The sequence below is a fragment of the Mustela nivalis genome, assembly GCF_964662115.1.
Source record: "Mustela nivalis genome assembly, chromosome: 4".
NCBI lineage: Eukaryota > Metazoa > Chordata > Mammalia > Carnivora > Mustelidae > Mustela > Mustela nivalis.
The window spans coordinates 81,693,850-81,715,352 of record NC_139023.1 but is presented as its reverse complement, the minus strand read 5'-3'; the positions used below and the strand labels follow the sequence as shown (position 1 = coordinate 81,715,352).

General features: G+C 36.0%; 1 protein-coding gene across 2 annotated transcripts in view; it reads left to right on the top strand.

The window, feature by feature from the left end:
* ABHD18 (abhydrolase domain containing 18) overlaps positions 1 to 21,503 on the top strand; it is a 51,433-nt gene that overhangs the window by 13,015 nt on the left and 16,915 nt on the right. The window contains exons 4-7 of one of the 2 annotated variants that reach the window (XM_082727573.1): positions 5,421 to 5,521; positions 11,340 to 11,418; positions 11,523 to 11,609; positions 13,432 to 13,457. In XM_082727573.1, the coding sequence (XP_082583699.1) occupies positions 5,421 to 5,521; positions 11,340 to 11,418; positions 11,523 to 11,609; positions 13,432 to 13,457 (293 nt within the window). Of the gene's footprint in view, positions 1 to 5,420; positions 5,522 to 11,339; positions 11,419 to 11,522; positions 11,610 to 11,962; positions 12,036 to 13,431; positions 13,458 to 21,503 lie in introns of those variants that run through there. The other variant, XM_082727574.1, reaches the window with a different exon arrangement.

The window sequence follows — 21,503 nt, the reverse complement described above, 5'->3', positions numbered from 1 at the left end:
GCAGAGAGCATGATGCGGGACTCCATCCCAGGACCCTGGGATCATGACCTGGGCCGAAGGCAGAGGCTTTCACCCACTGAGCCACTGAGGTACCCCCCCCCTTTTTTTTTTTTTAAGATTTTATTTATTTATTCGACAGAGAGAGATCACTAGTAAGCAGAGAGGTAGGCAGAGAGAGCAGGGGAAGCAGGCTGCTTAGTGAGCAGAGAGCCCAATGCGGGGCTTGATCCCCGGACCCTAGGACCATGACCTGAGCTGAAGGCAGAGGCTTTAACCCAGTGAGCCACCCAGGCGCCCCTTGGAATGCATTCTTGAAAAGAGTTCCTTCCTTTCTGTTCTCCCCATCACCATCTCTCTTCATTTTTAAAAACTGAGATTTAATTTACCTACCATGGGATTCACCCTTTTAAAGTGTATAATTCAGTGTTTTTGTTTTTTATTACTACATTCCCAAGATATGCAGTCATCACCACTATCATTACGTGCTTCCAGAACATTTTTATCTCCCCCAAAAGAAACCATATACCCATTAGCTGTTATTTCCCATTTCCACACAGCCTCCTATCTGCTGGCAGTCATTAATTTGCTGTCTGTATGGATTCATTGATTCTAGACATTTCATATAAATGGAATCATATAATATGAGGCCTTTTGTGTCTGGTTTATTTCACTAAGCTAATTTTCAAGTTTCATCCATATTATCTAACAATATCTCATTTTTTTATTGTTTAATATTCTATTATATAGATACATGACATTTTGTTTATCCATTTATCAGTTAATGGACATCTAGGTTTCTGCTTTTTGACTATTACGAATAATAATGCTATGAACATTCATGTGTAAATGTTTTTGTGGATATATATTTTGAGTTATTTAGGTATATATCTAGGACTGGAATTTCTGAATCATATGGTAAATCTATGTTTAACTTTTTGACAAACTGAAAACTGTTTTCCAAAGTGCACCATTTTATTTTTCCCACAAGCAATGCATAATGATTCCACTTTGTCCATATTCTCACTAATATTTGTATTAAACAGCTGTCCTAGTGGGTGTAAAACATATTTTATTGTGATTTTTGGTATGCCTTTCCTTTGGTATGATTGTGATGTTGAGCATGTTTTCATGTGCTTACTGGCCATTTGCATATCTTCTTTGAAGAAATATCTGTGAAACCATTGCCCATTTTTTTAAAGATTTATTTATTTATTTTAGAGAGAGAAAGTGATCACAGGGCAAGGTGCAGAGAAACAGAGGGAAAGGGAGAGAGAGAATTTCAAGGAAGGAGACTCCCGACCAGTTGTGGAACCCAACGTGGTGCTTGATCTTGTGATCTTGAGATCATGACCTGAGCTGAATCAAGACTTGGACATTTAAGGGACTGAGCCACCCAGGTGCTCCAAATCATTGCTTCTTTTTTAACTGGGTTATTCACCTTTTTATTGTTGAGTTATAGCTTAATTTTTAAATCTATATTATGTATGGTTCTAAAATTGCCTATTTTTCTTATCAAATTACCAGTTGTCCCAGCATTATTTGTTGAATTATTACACCTTTTCACATTAATCTGTGCTATCTCCTTTATCAAATAATTTATTCTTCTAAATTATACAAAAAGAAAACTTTAAAACTATAATAGGAGGTACAATGATGACTAAAATGTAAAAACTTCCTGGATTAGAAATTTCATGTCATACACATTGGGTCTCCTTACCATTTTCAAAAAATGCAGTGCAATCCTAATTAAAATATTCAGTTTAGGACTAAAGTCTGTAAAAGGATCCTAAGATTATTTTGGGAAGGACCTTGAGAGTATGATCAGGTCAGGAATATTTAAAAAAGAAGAGTGTTACGTAAAGCCTAGTTCAGTCATTTACCAATAGGTATAAAGTTGCAGCATGATTAAAACAGCAATATTTGGTACAGATAAAAGATAGGCTAATAAGCATTATAAACAATAGCCGAATTGTGGAAAGAGCCAGTATTCATTGACTGATGAATGGATAAGGAAGATGTGGGGGATATATCCATATATGTAAACATATACATTTATGTGTATATATATTATGTAGTATTAATAATGAAAAAGAATGAAATCTTGCCATTTACAACAACATGGGTGGAGCTAGAGAGTATTATGCTAAGCAGAATAAGTCAGTGAGAAAAACAAATACTGTATGATTTCACTCACGTGGAATTTAAGAAACAAAACAAATGAACAAAGGGGGAGAAATGGCGGGAGGCAAAGAAACAGACTCTTAACTATAGAGAAGAAATTGATGGTACCAAAGGGGAGGCAGATAGAGGAATGGGTGAGAAAGGTAATGTGTCTTAAGGAGGGCACTTGCTGTGGGTGTTGTATGTTAAATGATAAATCACTAAATTCTACATCTGAAACTGGAATTGCACTGTATGTTAACTAGCTAGAATTTAAATTAAAACTTGGAAACTTAAAAAAAAAACTAAAAAAAAAAAAAAACTGGGAAAAAAAAGATATGCTAATAAGAACCAATATAGGATTGAAAATAAGTGGCCAGAATTTAGTAAAACTTACTTGATGATAGGGGTGCCTGGGTGGCTCACTTGGTTAAGTATCTGCCTTCAGCTCAGGTCATGATCATAGGGCCCTCACATCAGCCTCTCTGCTCCGTAAGAGCCTGCTTTTCCCTCTTCCTCTGCTACTCCACCTGCTTTTGCTCTCTCTGTCAAATACATAAATAAATTCTTTTTAAAAAAATTTTACTTCATGATAAAGTAGCATTGTAAGTCATTTGCAAAAAAAAATGGATTATTTAATATAAGATATTGACACTACTGACTAAAATTTGTGTTTTAAAATGAGCTTGATAAATAAATGCACAGAAGATGTGAACAGATATTTTGGCAAAGAAGACATCCAAATGGCCAACAGACACATGAAAAAGTGCTCCACATCACTTGGCATCAGGGAAATACAAATCAAAACCACAGTGAGATACCACCTCACACCAGTCAGAATAGCTAAAATTAACAAGTCAGGAAATGACAGATGTTGGCGAGGATTCGGAGAAAGGGAAACCCTCCTACACTGTTAGCAAGAATGCAGGCTGGTGCAGCCACTCTGGAAAACAGTATGGAGGTTGCTCAAAAAGTTGAAAATAAAGCTACCCTATGACCCAGCAATCACACTACTGGGTATTTACCCTAAAGATACAAATGTAGTGATCCGAAGGGGCACGTGCACCTGAATGTTTATAGCAGCATTGTCCACAATAGCCAAACTATGGAAAGAACCTAGATGTCCATCAACAGATGAATGGATAAAGAAGATGTGGTACACACACACACACACACACACTGAATACTATGCAGCAATCAAAAAACCCTGAAATCTTGCCATTTGCAATGACATGGATAGAACTAGAGGGTATTATGCTAAGCGAAATAAGTCAATCAGAGAAAGACAATTATCATATGATCTCTCTGATATGAGGAATTTGAGAGACAAGGCAGGGGGTCATTGTGGGTAGGGAGGAAAAAAAATGAAACAAGATGGGATTGGGACATAGACCATAAGAGACTCTTAATCTCATGAAACAAACTGAGGGTTGCTGGTGGGTGGGGGAAAGGATAGAGTGTCCACGTTATGGACATTGGGGAGGGTGTTATAGTGAGTGCTGTGAAATGTGTAAGCCTGATGATTCACAGACCTGTACCCTTGGGGCAAATAATACATGTTAATTTAAAAAATGAGCTGGATATGTATGTATGTATGTATGTATGTGTGCGTGTGTGTGTGTGTGTGTATATAAATATATATATGTATATATTCATTCCACAGATACAGTTATTGGTTTGTTTTCAGTTTTAATGAAAATATGTGGTGTTTACTGCTTATTTAATTTTGACTATTGACCTGATAAAGATTAAAAAAATAATAATAATAACTTGGAGCATCTGGGTGGCTCAATTGGGCATCTGCCTTTGGCTCAAGTCTTGATCCCAGTATCCTGGGATTGAGCCCCATGTGAGGCTCCCTACTCAGTAGGGTATCTGCTTCTCCCTCTGCCCCTTCCCCTGCTCATGCTTGTGCTCACTTTCTCTCTCTCTCTAAAATAAATAAAATCTTTAAAAAAACATAAAATATATAAAAAATATTTTTTGGTGGCTCATTTGATTAAGTATCTGACTCGGTTTTGGCTTGGATCATGATCTTGTGGATGGTGGGATAAAGCTCTATGTCAGGCTCCATGTTCAGCAGGGAGTCTATTTGAGATTCTTTCCCTCTGCCCCTCCTCATGCTCATGTTATCTCTCTCAAAAACTAAGTCTTTAAAAAAATAACTATTTGAGGAGGGGCAAGTTTAGGTGTTAAGTTATTAAAATGCCTTTGCTATATATGTAATTATATATTTTCCCCTATTTAATGTATTTACATGACTCATTGCATCAGTGGATTTCTTTCTTTCTTTTTTTTTAAGATTTTATTTATTTATTTGACAGAGAGACACAGAGAGGGAACACAAGCAGGGGGAGTGGGAGAGGGAGAGGCAGGGATCCCTATGTGGGGCTTGATTCCAGCACCCTGAGATCATGACCTATGCCGAAGGCAGACACTTAATGGTTGAGCCACCCAGGGGCCTTGCATCAATGGATTTCTTAAAATGAGCCATTCTAACATATTTAGCATTAAGTCAACTCTTATTTGATTTTGATAAATTATTCTTACAGTTTCTTTCTAAATTGTTCTTATGGTTTTTATATTTTTAAGTTCTTATAGCTAGTATTTTATTTTGTCTCCATGCTGTTGTACAAATGAGCTTTATTTATAGCTTACTTCTCTTTTTAAAAATTTTTATTTATGTATTTATTTGAGAGAGAAAACAAATGAGGTGGAGAGGGGGCAGAGCGAGAAACAGGACTCCATTCCAGGCCCCTGATATCATGACCTGATCTGAAGGCAGACACTGAACCGACTGAACCACTCAGACACCTTTTAGTATACTTTTCCATTAGCCTGTAGTAAAGGATATGAAAGGAAAAGAAATGTGTATAAGAGCCATGTCTTTAGGAAGCTGACTTGGGGGAGGGGAACCTGGGTGGCACAGCCAGGTAAGTGTCAGACTCTTGGTTTGGGCTCAGGTTATGATGCCAGGGATGTGAGATCAAGCCCCACATCAGACTCTGCACTCATGAAGTCTGCTTGAGACTCTTCTCTCCCTCTGCCCCTACCTGCTGAACTTGCTTACTGTCTGTCTCTAAAATAAATCTAAAGAAAGCAAGCAAGCAAGCAAGCAGGCTGACTGAGGCAAAAGAATATGTAGTCATTAGTGATAAAAAGTTTTTAATTGAATAGAACTTTTTTAATAGGAAAACATGTATGATAGACCAAGATATCTTAGTCTACATGTATGCATTTTGGTTTTGCTTTTCTCTTAGATTGAAGAGCAATCAGACTGTAAGATCCTAGATGGACACTTTGTTTCCCCCATGGCCCACTATGTGCCTGATATAATGCCAATGGAATCTGTTATTGCAAGGTAAGAAATTTTATTCAGAAAGTTAAAGTAGTAAGTTATTTTTTTGTAGTAAGTTATTTTTGTATTTATAATTACAATAAAATCAATGCCATGTTATTTTTAATTGCTAGTATTAATTAACAATCATTATTTGGCATTGCTGCCATTAAACATGGGTTGGGACAGAATAAAAATATGGAGCTTTATAGTATGTATTCAAATTTAAGTCATTCTCATCTTAAAATAGACTGTTATAAGTATAAAATGATTTGTATAAGCCTGATAGAACACAAAGCTAAAACCTACTGGATAAATAAAAGGTAAGAAGAAATAAATATAAGTATACCTTTAGAGAAAGCCATCCAATCACAAAGGAAGAGACAAAAAGAAGGAACAAAAAAATAATAAAACTGTCAGAAAACAATAAACAAATTGGCAATAGTAAATTCATATCTATCAATAATCACTTTAAATGTAAATCAACTAGATTCTCTAATCAAAAGACTTAGAGTGGCTGAATGGATTAAAAACTAGGACCTAGGGGCGCCTGGGTGGCTCAGTGGGTTAAGCCGCTGCCTTCGGCTCAGGTCATGATCTCAGGGTCCTGGGATCGAGTCCCGCATTGGGCTCTCTGCTCGGCAGGGGGCCTGCTTCCCTCTCTCTCTCTCTCTCTCTCTGCCTACTTGTAATCTCTCTCTGTCAAATAAATAAATAAAATCTTAAAAAAAACAAAACAAAAAAACTAGGACCTAACTGTATGCTGTCTATAAGAGACTCACTTCAGGGGCACCTGGCTGGCTCAGTTGGAAGAGCATGTGACGCTTTGATCACAGGTTTGTGAGTTTGAGCCCCACATTGGGAGTAGAGATTACTTACATAAGTATAACCTGCTGAGCTGGCTTACTCACTCTCTGTTAAAGAGAGTCTCACTTCAAATGTAAGGACGTACACAGACTGAAACTGAAGAGATGAAAAAGTTTTCCATTCAAATGAAAATCAAACGAAAGTAGAGGTAGCTATATTATACCATACACAAAGATTGGATAAGGGACAAGGAGGGTCATTATAATGATAAAAAGATCAATCTTATGAGAGGTTATAACATTTATAAATATTTATGCATCCAGCATAGGAACTAAATATATAAAAGAAATTAACAGACTTGAAGGCAGCAGTACAATAATAGGGAGCTTTTTAGTATATGTGCTGCCGAAGCGAGCACTAATAGGGAGCTTTGATACTTGACTTGCAACAATGGATAGATAATCCAGAGAGAAAATTAGTAAGAAAACATTGAATTCAAACTATCCATTAGACCAGATGGACTTAACTGACATTCACAAAACATTGTTTCCAACAGCATCAGAATACACATTCTTTTACAATGCACAGGGGGCATTCAGAATAGATCATATTATTTACAAAACAAATCTTATTAAATTTAGAAATTGAAATCATATCTAGCATCTTTCCCAACCATATTGGTATGAAACTAGAAATAAGAAGAAAACTGGAAAACTCACAATATTTGTAGCATGCTATCAAAACACCAGGGGATCAAAGAAGAAATCAAAAGAGAAATCAAAAAGCGCCTTGGGACGAATGATAATGGAAATAACAACATACCCAAATTTATGGATTATAGCAAAAGCAATTCTAAGACGGAAGTTTATAGTGATAAACACCTACATTAAGAAAAAAGAAAAAAATTTTTAAAAAGATTTTATTTATTTGACAGATAAGAGATCACAAGTAGGCAGAGAGGCAGGCTCCCTGCTGAGCAGAGAGCCAGATGCAAGGCTTGATCCCAGGACCCTGAGATCATGAGCCAAAGGCAGAAGCTTGAACCCACTGAGCCACCCAGGCGCCTCAAAAGAAAGATCTTTTATAAAAATAAACAACTTAAGTTTACACCAGGAACAACAACAACAAAAAAGAACAACAACAACAACAACAACAAAAACCTAAGCCCATAGTTAGTAGAAGGAAGAAATTAGTATAAATCAGAGACAATAAATTAGTGACTATAACAATATTAGAAAAGGTCAATGAAACTAAGAGCTGTGTTTTTTGAACAGATAAACAAAACAGACAAGCTTTTAGCTAGACTACTAAGAAATAGAGAGGTCTCAAGTAAAATTAGAAATGAAAGAGGAACCATTATAGTTGATAATGCATAAATACAAAGAATCATAAGAGACTACTGTGAATAATTATATGCCAACCAATTGGACAACCTAGAAGAAATGGATGAATTCCTAGAAATGTACAACCTACCAAGACTTAATCATGAAGAAATACAAAATCTAAAAAGATACCCATAAGGAGATTTAATAGTAATCAAAAATTTCCCGATAAGACAAGTTGAGGACTGACCAGATGGCTACATTGGTGAATTCTGCCAAACATTTAAAGAAGAGTTAATAATAATCCTTATCAAACTCTTTGAAAAAATTGAAGAGGAGGGATCCTTCTAAATTCACTTTACAAGGCCAACATTACCTTGATACCAAAACCAGACAAGCCATAAGAAAAGAAAATTACAAGCCAGTATTCCTACTGAACATAGATGTAAAAATCCCCCCCAAAATACTAGCAATCCAAATTCAACAATACACAAAAAGGATCATATACCATGATTAAGTGGGATTTATCCCAGGGACACAAAGATGGTTCAACATCTGTCAATCAGTCACTATATGTTTATGTGGTAGACAAATCATATTGTGTGCCACATAGACAAAATGAAGGATAAAAATCATTTGTTGATCTCAATAGAAATAAGAAAACCATTTGATAGAATTCAGCATCCATTTAGGATAAAAACTCTCAACAAACTTTATGGGAGGATCATATGTCAATATAATAAAAGCTATATGTAACAAGCTCATGGCTAGCATCATATTAAATGGTGACAAACTAAAATCTTTTCCTCTAATACCAGGAACAAGACAAGTATGCACACTGTTACCACTTTTATTGAACAGAATATTGGAAGTCCTAGACAGAGCAATTAGGCAAGAAAAAGAAAGGAATCCAAATCAGAAAGGAAGAAGTAAAACTGTTTATAGATGACATGATATTATGTATAGAAAAGGCTGCAGGCTCTACCAAAAAACGGCTGGGGCGCTTTGGTGGCTCAGTGGGTTAAGCCGCTGCCTTCGGGCTCAGGTCATGATCTCAGGGTCCTGGGATTAAGTCCCGCATCGGGCTCTCTGCTCAGCAGGAAGCCTGCTTCCTTCTCTCTCTCTCTGCCTACTTGTGATCTCTCTCTGTCAGATAAATAAATAAAATCTTTAAGGAAAAAAAAAACTGCTAGACTTATAAACAAGTTCAGTAAAGTTGTAGGATACAAGTTCAGGATATAAAAATCAGTTGTATTTCTGTACATTAATCACAAGCCATCAGAAAAATTAAGATGGCAGTCCTATTTACAGTTGCATCAAGAAGAATAAAATACCTATAAATAAATTTAACCAAGGAGGTGAAAGACCTGTATGCTGCAAACTATAAGACACTGATGAAAGAAACTGAAGATGACACAAATAAATGGAAAGATATTCCATGCTTATGGATTAGAAGAATTAATATTGTTAAAATGTTTATACCTTTGTAACCTATAGATGCAATGGAATTTTTCCAAGAAGTAGAACTCTTGAATTTTTTATGGAACCACAAGAAAACCTGACTAGCCAAAGCAATCTTGAGTAAGAAGAACAAATCTGGAGGCATCATACAATAGCTATTGTAAATAATAGCTATTGTAAATAATGCTGCAATGAACACAGGGGTACAGGTCTCTTCCCAAGTTAATGTTCTTGTTTCCCTCAAATAAATATCTAGAAGTGGAACAGCTGGATCATATGTTAGTTCTATTTTAAATTTTTTGAGGAACTTCCCTAATGTTTCCTGTAGTGGCTACAGTAATTTACATTCCCACCAACAGTACCCAAGGGCTCCCTTTTTCCAAATCTTCACCGACATTTGTTATCTCTTGTCTTTTTCGTAACAGCCATTCTAACAGGTGTGAGATAATATCTCATTGTTGTTTTGCTTTTGGTATTTGGTATTCCGGGGTCTGTTTTTATAACACACCATTTTCTTGATGATTAGTGATATTGAGCACATTTTGGGGTACCCAAAATGTTATATGTTATATACCTGAAACTAATAATATATGTTTATCTTATTTTTCTTTAAAGAGAGATTTTAGAAGGAAAATAGAAAGCCATTAAGATCTATATAGATACTTCTCTTACCTCCCTTTCCTGCATGCTTTATGGTTTCTTACTTCTCTTTATGATCCATGTCATTTATTTGTGGATAGGTTGACTTTCTCTGTTTCTCATGCAGCTGACAAAAAATAGCTACCACACCTCCAACAGAGCTTTCATGTCCAAAAGCTCAACAGAATCTAGGGTCTGTCCTACTTCCAGATTACCAAAAGAACAAATCTTATTGCCCTAATTTGGCCTACTCCAGGCCCAACCAACTAATCAACTATAGCAGAGAAGCTCATATGAACTATACCCATTTATCATGGGCATTGGAAAATACTCTGTGAGAAGATACTATAATAAGAGCAGACGGACTAATTAATGAACCTCTGCTAAATAAGTGGTTGTTATTACTGTAATAAAAGATTCCTTTTAATTTAAAGCTGTTCTCCATAATGAAACCTTTATGTTCATTATGGACAGAATAGCACTGCTATGGGACAGAAGGGGAAAAAATAGCAGCAATATCCAGCTTTCTGTGGGAAACATTTTTAAATGTCTTCATTTCCCACAAATCATGAAAATATAAATAAGCAGTACAGTTCTGAGAATGTAAAACGAGCAGAGTTGTTAACATTGCTAGTTTTATGAGATTAAAAATTGAGAATTAGTTCCCATGAGCACAAAACAGAAATAACCATTGAACTCTTCTGAATGTACTTGTCTGTGTTCTGTATTGCATAATTTACTAATAACAGATAACTAGTGATATTGTTCCCTGTCCAAGCAAAATAAGCTCAGAATTGAGGTTTATGTTGCCCGAGAATACAGCTATCTAAGGTCAAACCTTGAGTTGACCGAGTGCAGTATTATACTATGATAATAATTCTAAAATATCTACTGCTAAAGAAATTAAAAAGACAAGTAAATCAGTTTGGGGAAAATAAAGATCTGAAGATGAATGGTGGTGATTATTGCACAGCAATGTAAATGTACTTAATGTCACTGAACTGTAACAACTTAAAAATGATTAAAATGGAAAAATATGTTACATGTATTTTACCACAACTAAAAAATAAGTTCTATAGGAAGAAGACATTAAATGAAAGGCAAAATACTGCGATAAGAAGATAACAAATAGGGAAAACTGTTTTTTTCTGCTATGAGTTGCTTTTAAACTCTCTAACTTGAAAAACAAAATTGATAACAGACTATTCTATTGATACATCAAGAGCTTGTACAACTAAGCATTGTTCCTAAAAGGAGAAAAAGCAGAGCTATCTAAAGAGTTGGTTTTTTTCTAAGACTTACTCAGATGTATTGATTTCACTGCAAAATAAGAATATTTCATTATGCATTTATAAAGTTGTGGTATTGAACAAGGTAAAAATGACTACAGTAAATTCTGTGTTTATATTGTACTGAATGTTTTAATACGCTAACACAAAGCAAATTTATAATATCTTAGTTGCCTTTTGCAGACATTAATCAAGTAATATGAATGTTAAAATTCTGAATGATCTTCTCTCCCAAATAATTTAATTATGTAACTTTTACAAATTGAAAGTTTGTATTAAAAACCTTTTAAAGATAATTTCACAGATCTGTTTTATTTTAAATAGGTTCCAACTTATTGTTCCTAAAGAATGGAACAGCAAATATAAACCTGTATGCATTCATCTTGCTGGAACAGGAGATCATGTAAGACTCTATTACAATGACTTAATCCCTATTTGTTAACATATTGTATAACACAGATGTGGTTATTATATTCTTTAAATATGTCATCTTTTTTCTTTCTGTAGCATTACTGGAGACGACGAACACTAATGGCTCGTCCTATGATTAAAGAAGCCCGAATGGCTTCTTTGTTGTTAGAAAACCCTTATTATATCCTTTTGTGATACCTAGAAATCTTTTATTTACTGATAGATTTAGTCATCAGAAAGAATGATACATAGTAACCAGCTTTTCGAAACCAGTTAAATTTACTTGTCAGTTCAAAAAATATTTAAGCAAGAATGAAAAGAAGTGAAAATTTGTTTTATGCCTTTAAAAAAACCAATGTAGAGATTATGCTTCTACTGTATAATAAAGATAAACTGTACTTCTTTTTCTTATAAAACTTATGCTGGATTTTAAGATTATGTCAAATGTTTGCTCTTAATGAAACACTCTTGTTTTAAATGTATTTACATGTAAGTCATCAGTTGAGGTTTAGAACAGTACTTAACTTAACTTTCAAGATGACGTCAGACTATTCCCAGAAGAAGAAACGAAAGTGATGCACAGATATAAAGAAATGTTCAACATTGCTGGTAATAAGAGAAATATAAAGTTAAAGTAGCATTACCAAAGATTTAAAAAATAAAATGCAATAGTTGTGAGGCTATTTTAAAAAAATAAAATAGGTACTCTTACTACTAATGGCTGTGAAAACCAGTTTAATTCTTTGGGAAAGCATTTTACCATATGTATCAGGAACATTAAAATGTTTTATGCCCCTTGACAGAGAAATCTTGATTCTTGGAAATTTATTCTAAGGATAAAATACTAAGAAAAGAGTAGTGCCTGGGTGGCTCAATCAGTTAACTGGATGACTGGATTTCAGCCCAGGTCCTGATCTCAAGGTTGTGAGATGTTGGGCATGGAGCTTGCTTAAGATTCTCTCTCTCCCTCTGCCCTGCTCCTGTCTTTAAAAAAAAAAAAAAAAAAAAAGACTAAGGAAAGAGAAAGTGATAGAAAAGAGATATTTATATAGCTTTATTTAGAATAGTAAGGCTTAAATGTCTAATAATAGAAAAAGAGTTGAGTAAATTATGGCTCATAATATTAGAATATTATGCAGTTGGTTATGTTTTTTGCTCTACCACTTAGTTATCTGTATGACTTAAGATGTGTTACTTTTAACCTTTTCATTGGTAAATGGGAATAATCTCTGAAATTACTCCTAGTATTAAGTACTTAATGCTATCTAGAATGGTGCCTAGTAAATAACAAACATTCAGTGAATTTAGTGGTTAGTTATTATTAAAAAGTTTACAGTAATTTATAAAAAGTATAATGCAAAAATAGGAAACAGAACTCTGTGGTATGACATAGATATGCAAAAAACCTAAAAACACAAAGTCCATAAAAGAAAAACCTGTGCATAAGGAAAAAATACTGGAAATACACCGAAATATTAATATGGTTGTCTGCAGATGAAGTAGTTTTTCTTCTAATATGCTTTTCTATATTTCTTGGATTTTCTATAATCAACATTAAAGATGAAAAAAAAAAACGCTTCATTTTAAAAATTAAGTTGGAGATTGCACACCCCTGTGAATATACTAAACATATTAAACTGTACCCTTAAAATGGATGAATTGTATGATATGTGATATCAATAAAGCTGTTTTAAAAAAGAAAAAAAATAATGAAGTTGAAAAACCAGAGAACTCTTCAACAGCCTATTTGAGATAATTAAAAAATAGTTATTTCAGTATCAAATATTTGTATCAATATATCAGATCAAATGTATCAAATCAAAATATATATCAATATATTTGATATATATCAAATATATCAAATCAAAATATATCAGTATCAAATATCAAATAGTTATTTCAGTATCAAATTCAGATGTAGCTATGTTGCTTAAGTTAATGTGTTTTGAGACACAGACTATATTTAATTATTTTAAAACTTTCTCTTTGACCCACATTCTTAAATGGCTGCAGGAAACCCAAGGACCAAATGTAAGTATATTTCACCTTCACTTTGGTAGTCTTTATACCAAATTAAATTAAAGTTTTTGTTAGTCTTCAGTTAATCATTTCTAAGTTTTACTTGCAAATGTTATATGGGGAAAAAATTCTGTTATAAAACTGTGGTAGGAATGTTGATTTAAGTTTCTATTTTAAGCTTTTTCACTTAAAATGTTTGATAAAGAGATAGAAATTTTTAATAGATGGAAGATCTATTTTATTTGTAAGTGGTAACTGAAGAAGTATTAAAACAATTTCTTTCTTAAAGTACATTTACTTTTTAAAATTAAATGCCACTCTTTATTCTTACAATTTGTGGTGTAGGTAGTCTAATCTCTTTTTGGTCTTTAAAATGATGAACTTTGAAGGCAATTTTTTTGCGTTTCCATAATCTGTGTATTGTGTTTGGTTTTGATTCATTGAATAAATGTTTGATCTGAGACACTGGGAAGTTGGCAACAAAAAAACAAGGTCCTTACTGTCATAGAGCTTATATTCTAGAATGGGAGATAGATAAAAATAAATAAGATGATTTTGAATATTTATTAATGCCATGAAGAAAATTAAGCCAGGCAATCAAGTAAAGAATAATAGAGGGTAAGTACAGAGTTGGAAAAGTATTAGATATGAGGACATGGGAAGGAGCCACCATGGTGAAGACCTGGAGGAAACTTCAGAGAGGGACAAATAAATGAAAAGTCTGATATAAGCTTGAGGTGAGAGAGTAGTATAAGATGAATTCAGAAATGTAGGCAAGGACCAGATTTATGAAGAGCCATTTGTGTTGAATTTTGCTGGAAACATTTGGAGGACTTTAAGCAGAGAAATAATCTGATTTGTGCTTTTAAAGGCTCCTTTTGGTTTACTGAGACAAAAGTAGCAGCAGAAAAATGAAAATAGGAAGCTACTGAAATAATGCAGGGGGGAAAAAGCAGCTTTAAGGAATGGCAATGGAGATGGAAAGAAGTTCCATATATATATATTCCATATGTATAGATACATAAAAGAATATAAAGAGAGGGAAGTTGGAGAGGGAGAAGTAGGCTTCCCCATTGAGCAGGGAGCCCAATGTGGGAGCCCATCTCAATGGCAATGGAGATGGAAAGAAGTTCCATATATATATATATTCCATATGTATAGATACATAAAAGAATATAAAGAGAGGGAAGTTGGAGAGGGAGAAGTAGGCTTCCCCATTGAGCAGGGAGCCCAATGTGGGAGCCCATCTCAATGGCAATGGAGATGGAAAGAAGTTCCATATATATATATTCCATATGTATAGATACATAAAAGAATATAAAGAGAGAGAGCACAAGCAGGGAAGTTGGAGAGGGAGAAGTAGGCTTCCCCATTGAGCAGGGAGCCCAGGACCCTGGGATCATGACCTGAGCCCAAGGCAAACACTCAGCTGACTGAGCTACCCAGGTACCCCTCAGTTCGCTCTTTTATATAACAGTTACTGATGTGGGGAAGTTGTTATTTGTATAAAAAATGTTTATACACACACACACACACATATGCACACACATACACACATTTATGCACATATATATTTTTATATATATAAAAGAATAAACCTTATGAAATGTGAAAATTAATGTCCAAGCTAAATAAAGAATTCTTACTCTGGGGATGCGTGGGTGGCTCAATCAGCTAAGCATCTGCCTTTGTCTCAGGTTATGATCTCACGTTCCTGGGATCAAGTCCTGCTTCGGGCTCCTTGCTTGGTGAGGTGCCTGTTTCTCCTCCTGCCTGCTTCTCCCTCTGCTAGTATGCTCTTTCTCTCACAAAAAAAAAATAAATAAAATCTTAAAAAAAAAAAAAAAGAACTCTTACCCCTGGAACCAATTTCTGAATTCAGAACTAGGCATGTCATTTTTACCCTGTTTGTTGGTGCTTAAAAATCCAAAAGAGTTTCTTGAGTTGTAGTTTGAGGCAGCATGGGTTTAATGGAAAGACTTTGACTTTGGAGTCATACAGACATAAGCTGCGGTCGTAACTTGCCACTTAATAATTGTATGACCTTGGTCTAAGTATCTGTTATCTACTTCATTTATAAAGTGGAAATACTATATAATTTCTTGTACACGGAATTGATAGGAGAATCATATTTATAAAATATTCTATCACATATCATATATCCAAGAAATATAATACTTGATTTTTCAAGTAATTCATTTTAAGAAATGACTTACAATTTAAGTAATAAAGTATTATTTTTTATCTCTTTTCAAAAGACATGTCTATTTTCAGTGTTTAAAGTTTTTGAAACTGGGTCCACTGGTACAAATAACAACTGTCCCCACATCAGTAACTGCTATATAAAAGAGTGAACTGAGGGGTGCCTGGGTAGCTCAGTCAGCTGAGCGTCTGCCTTGGGCTTAGGTCATGATCCCAGGGTCCTGCGATCAACCCCCACATTGGGCTCCCTGCTGAATAAGGAAGCCTACTTCTCCCTCTCCTGCTCCCCTGCTTGTGCTGTCTCTCTGCCAAATAAATAAATAAAATCTTTTTTTTTAAAGATTTTTTTTTTTTTACTTATTTGATAGAGAAAGATCACAAGTAGGCAGAGAGACAGGCTGAGAGAGATGAGGAAGCAGGCTCCCTGCCAAGTAGAGAGCCCAATGCAGGACTCGATCCCAGGACCCTGAGATCATGATATGAGCCAAAGGCAAAGGCTTAAGACCCACTAAGCCACCCAGGCGCCCCTAAATTAAATAAAATCCTAAAAAAAAAAACAAAAAACAAACAAAACAAAAACAAAAACAACTGAGGTGTATCTGAGAATTCAGACTTCCATATCGGGCTAAAATACATAATCAGGGCAGTTACTTGATAATAAATAGAAAATTGGAATGAAGAAAACAAACAAATATAAGGATACATAGGCTTTTTTTATGAGGAAGCACATGTATGATCTGTTTTGACAGAGTTTCCATAAATTCTGCCTTAAAGACTTAGAGCTCCGAGAGGATGTGGTAGGACAGTAGATATAAGCTCTTTAGGGGCCAGAATTCCTGTTTTTCAAAACTTGACATTCTTATGACACCTAGTTGTTTGTGTATAATCACTCTACATTTACATATAATAACCATTGATAAAATGAATTTTTGTACACCTGACAAGCTTTCTTTCAGAAGCCAATCACATATGTCTTTAGGTGAACTAAAGAAGATAGATTCTAATTTGGACACTTCAGTAATAAGATAGTATTTTTTTATCACTATGCAGGCATACCTTGGAGATATTGTGGGTTCAGTTCCAGACCACTGCAGTAAAGGGAATATTGTAGTAAAGCAACTGAAACTAATTTTTTGGTTTCAAGTGCTTATAAAATTTATGTTTATACAATACTGTAGTCTGTTAAGTGTGCAGGAACATTATGTCTAAAAAAAATGTACATACCTTAATTTAAAAATACTGCTGGGGCACCTGTGTGGCTCAGTCAGTTGAGCATCTGACTCTTGATTTTGGCTCAGATCATGATCTCAGGGTCGAGGGATCAAGCCCTGTATTGGGCCTCCCTGCTCAGTAGGGACTCTGCCTCTCTCCATCTCCCGCTGCCCCCCATCTCTCTCTCACTAAAATAAATAAATGGATCTTTAAAAAAATATGTTGCTCCCAGTTATGGAATGAATAAGTCACAGGAATAAAAGGTACAGCATAGGGAATATAGTCATTGGTATTGTAACAGTGCTATATGGTGGTGACAGATGGTAGCTACAGTTGTGGTGACCACAGCATACATACAGACTTGTCAACTCACTATGTTGTGCACCTGAAACTAATGTAACACTTTGTGTCAACTATACTTCAATAAAATAACATAAAATAAAAAAGCTTTATTGCAAAATATGCTAACCATTATCAGAGATTTCAGCAAGGCATGATCTTTGCTGGAGGAGGGTCTTGCCACAATGTTGATGACTGCTGACTGATAAAGGTGGTGGTTACTGAAGGTTGGGTGGCTGTGGTAATTTTTTAAAATAATAATGAAGTTTGCCACATCGATTTACTCTTTCTTTCACAATTTCTCTGAAGCATGTGATGCTGTTTCATAGCGTTTTACCCACAATAGAACTTCCGAATTGGGAGTTCATCCTTTCAAACCCCGCCACTGACCTACCAACTAAGTTTATGTAATATTCTAAATCTTTTGTTGTCATTCAGCAATCTTCACAGTATCTTCACCAGGTTTAGATTTTATCCCAAGAAAGCATTGTCTGCTCATCCACAAGAAGCAATTCCTTGTCCATTAAAGGTTTATCATGAGATTGCAGCAGTTCAGTCTCATCCTCAGGCTTTACTTCTAGTTCCTTTGCTATTTCTACCACATCTGCAGTTTCTTACCCCACTGAAAATCAAAGTCGTCCATGAGGGTTGGAATCAAATTCTTCCAAATTCCTGTGAATGCTGATATTCTTATTTCTTCCTGTGAATAACAAGTGATCTTACTGGCATCTAGAATGGTGACCCCTTTCCAGAAAGTTTTCAATTCGCTTTGCCCAGATCCATCAGAGGAGCCACTATCTATGGTAGCTATAGCCTTATGAAATGCAGTTCTTCTTTTTTTTTTTTTTTTTTTTTAACATATAATGTATTATTAGCCCCGGGGGTACAGGTCTGTGAATCACCAGGTTTACACACTTCACAGCACTCACCATAGCTCATACCCTCCCCAATGTCCATAACCCCACCACTCTCTCCCCCCCACCAACCCTCAGTTTGTTTTGTGAGATTAAGAGTCTCTTATGGTTTGTCTCCCTCCCAATCCCATCTTGTTTCATTTATTCTTTTCCTATCCCCAAACCCCCCACATTGCCTCTCAGCTTCCTCATATCAGGGAGATCATATGATAGTTGTCTGAAATGCAGTTTTTAAATAATAAAACTTGAAAGTCAAAATTATTTCTTGACCCATGGGCTATAAAATAGATGTTGTGTTAGCAGGCCTGAAAATATTAATCTTGTTGTACATCCCCATCAGAACTCTTGGGTAACCACATGTATTGTCAGTGCAGTGTAGTCATGTTTTAGAAGGAATCTTTTTTCTGAGCAAGTAGGCCTCAACAGTGGGCTTAAAATACTCCATTACCATGTTGTCAACAGATGCACTGTTGCTTAAGCTTTGTTGTTCCATTTATAGAGCAAGGCATAGTAGATTTAGCATAATTCTTGATAGTTCTCTGAGCCCTGGCTTCAGCTTATAGATACCAGCTGTAATTAGCCCCTAAGAAGAGTCAGCCCCTGCTTTCAAGCTCTGAAACCGGGCATTGACATCTCTCTTAACTATGAAAGTCCTAGATGGCATCTTCTTCCAACAGAATGCTGGTTTTCAACATTGAAAGTCTGTCATTGAGGGGCATCTGGGTGGTTTGGTCAGTTGCACATCTGCCTTCGGCTTGGGTCGTGGACCCAGAGTTCTGGGATCAAGCCCTACATCTAGCTCCCTACTCAGCGGGGAGCCTGCTTCTCCCTCTCCCTCTGCTGCTCCCCCTACTTGTGCTCACTCTTCTTCTCTCTCTCTGTCAAATGAATAAATAAAATCTTTAACAAACAAAAAGAAAGAAAATCTGTTGTTGGATGCCAGGTTTGCTCAGTTGGTTAAGTGTCTGACTTCTGATTTTGACTCAGATCATGCTCTTAGGGTCATGGGATCAAGCCCTGCATCAGGCTCTGCAGTCTGCAGGGAGTCTGCTTGAGGATTCTCTCCTCCTTCTCCCTCTGCCTCTCCCTCCACTCATGTGCTCTCTCTCTTTCTTGCTAAAAGAAATTAAATCTTTTAAAAAAAGGAAAGGAAAGGAATAATCTGTTGTTTAGTGTAGCTGCACTATTAATCATTTTAGCTAGATCTTCTGGATAACTTGGCTGTAGCTTCCACATCAGTCCCTTCTGCTTCACCTTGCACTTTAATGTTACAGAGATGGCTTCCTTTTTTTAATGATTTATTTTATTTTATAGAGAGCATGCAAGAATGGGGGGAAAGAGCAGAGGGAGAAGAAGTATCTCAAGTGCACTCCCTACTGAATGTGGAGCCTGAAGTGAGACTGAATCTGGGGCCCCTGAGATCATGACCTGAGTTGAAATCAAGAGTCAGTCACTTAACCAACTGAGCCACCCAGGCACTCCGATGGCTTCCTTTCTTAAATCTCATGAACCAACCTCTTATTTTTTTTTTTTAAGATTTTATTTATTTATTTGACACAGAGAGAGCATGCACAGGCAGAGTAGTAGCAGGCAGAGGGAAAAGGAGAAGAAGCTCCCTGCAGAGCGGAGAGCCCGATGCAGATCCCAGGACCCCGGGATCATGACCTGAGCTGAAGGCAGTCACAACCGACTAAGCCACTCAGACACCCGAACCATCTCTTTTAGCTTCAAACTGTTCTGCAGCTTCCTCACCTTCTCAGCCTTCATAGAATTGAAGAGAGTTAGGGCCTTACCTTGGAATAGGCTTTGGCTTAAGGGAATGTTGTGGCTGTTTTGATTTTCTATCCAGATAATAAAACTTTCTCTGCATTAGCAAGAAGACTATTTCACTTTCTATTTTGTGTCTTCTCTGGAGTAGTACTCTTAATTTCCTTCAAGAACTTTTCCTTTGCATTCAGAATTTGGCTAACTGCTGCATGAGGCCTAGCTTTTGGCCTATCTCAGCTTTTAACATCCCTTCCTCACTGAGTTTAATCACTTCTAGCTTTTGATTTCTATTTATTTGTTTGTTATTTTTAAGACTTTATTTTTAAGTAATTTCAATACTCAACATAGAGCTCAAACATACAACCCAAAGATCAAGAGTCACATGCGCTACTGACTAAGCCAGTCAGGTGATCCTCTAGCTTTTGATTTAAAGTGAGAGATCTGTGACTTCTCTTTTCACTTGAACATGGAAGCCATTGTAGAATTATTAACTTGTGTACGTTCAAGGTTTTTATGTCTTGGGAAATAGGAAGGTGGGATAGAGGGACAGGGGAAGAACAGCTAGTCAGTGAAGCAGTCAGAATACATACAACGTTTATCCGTGAAGTTTGCCATCTTACATGGGAACAGTTCCATGATGCCCCAAGTCATTTACAACAGTAACATCACAGATCACCATGACAAATACAATAACCAAGAAGGTCTTAAATATTGTAAAAATTACTAAAATGTGACAGAGACCTGAAGTTAGGAAATCATGTTGGAAAAATAGCACCAATAGATTTAATCAACATAGGGTTGCCATAAACCTTCAATTTCTAAGAAATACAGAATCTCCACAGTGCAATAAAATAACATATGCCTGTGTAAGAATGGTTTTAGAATTTAAAAAGATCATTTAAGTACTTGGTTTTTTTTAAGGTTTTATTTATTTATTTGACAGAGAGAGAGAGAACAAGCAGGGGGAACAGCAAGCAGAGGGAGAGGGAGAAGCAGGCTCCTGCTGAGCCAGGAACCTGATGCAGGACTCAATCCCAAGACCCTGGGATTGTGACCTGAGCCAAAGGCAGATGCTTAACGGAGTGAGCCACCCAGATGCCCCCAAAGAAGATCATTTACGTACTTGTAAAGAGGTGTACTTGTAAAATTAGTTTCTAAGAACAAGAAATTCTAGTTGAATTGGTCTTTAAGTTAATCAAAACATGTATTTTTTTTTAAAGATTTTATTTATTTTATTTGACAGACAGAGATTACAAGTAGGCAGAGAGGCAGGCAGAGAGAGAGAGAGAGAGAGAGGAGGAAGCAGGCTCCCTGCCAAGCAGAGAGCCCGATGTGGGACTCGATCCCAGGACCCTGAGATCATGACCTGAGCCGAAGGCAGCGGCTTAACCCACTGAGCCACCCAGGCGCCCCTCAAAACATGTATTTTTATAAAAGATTACTTTTCTGACCAACTTTTAATTATAAAATAAATAAGTCATGGAGATGAAAAGTAGAACATGAGGAACATAGTCAAGAATATTGTAATAACAGGGGCGCCTGGGTGGCTCAGTGGGTTAAGCCGCTGCCTTCGGCTCAGGTCATGATTGCAGGGTCCTGGGATCGAGTCCCGCATCAGGCTCTC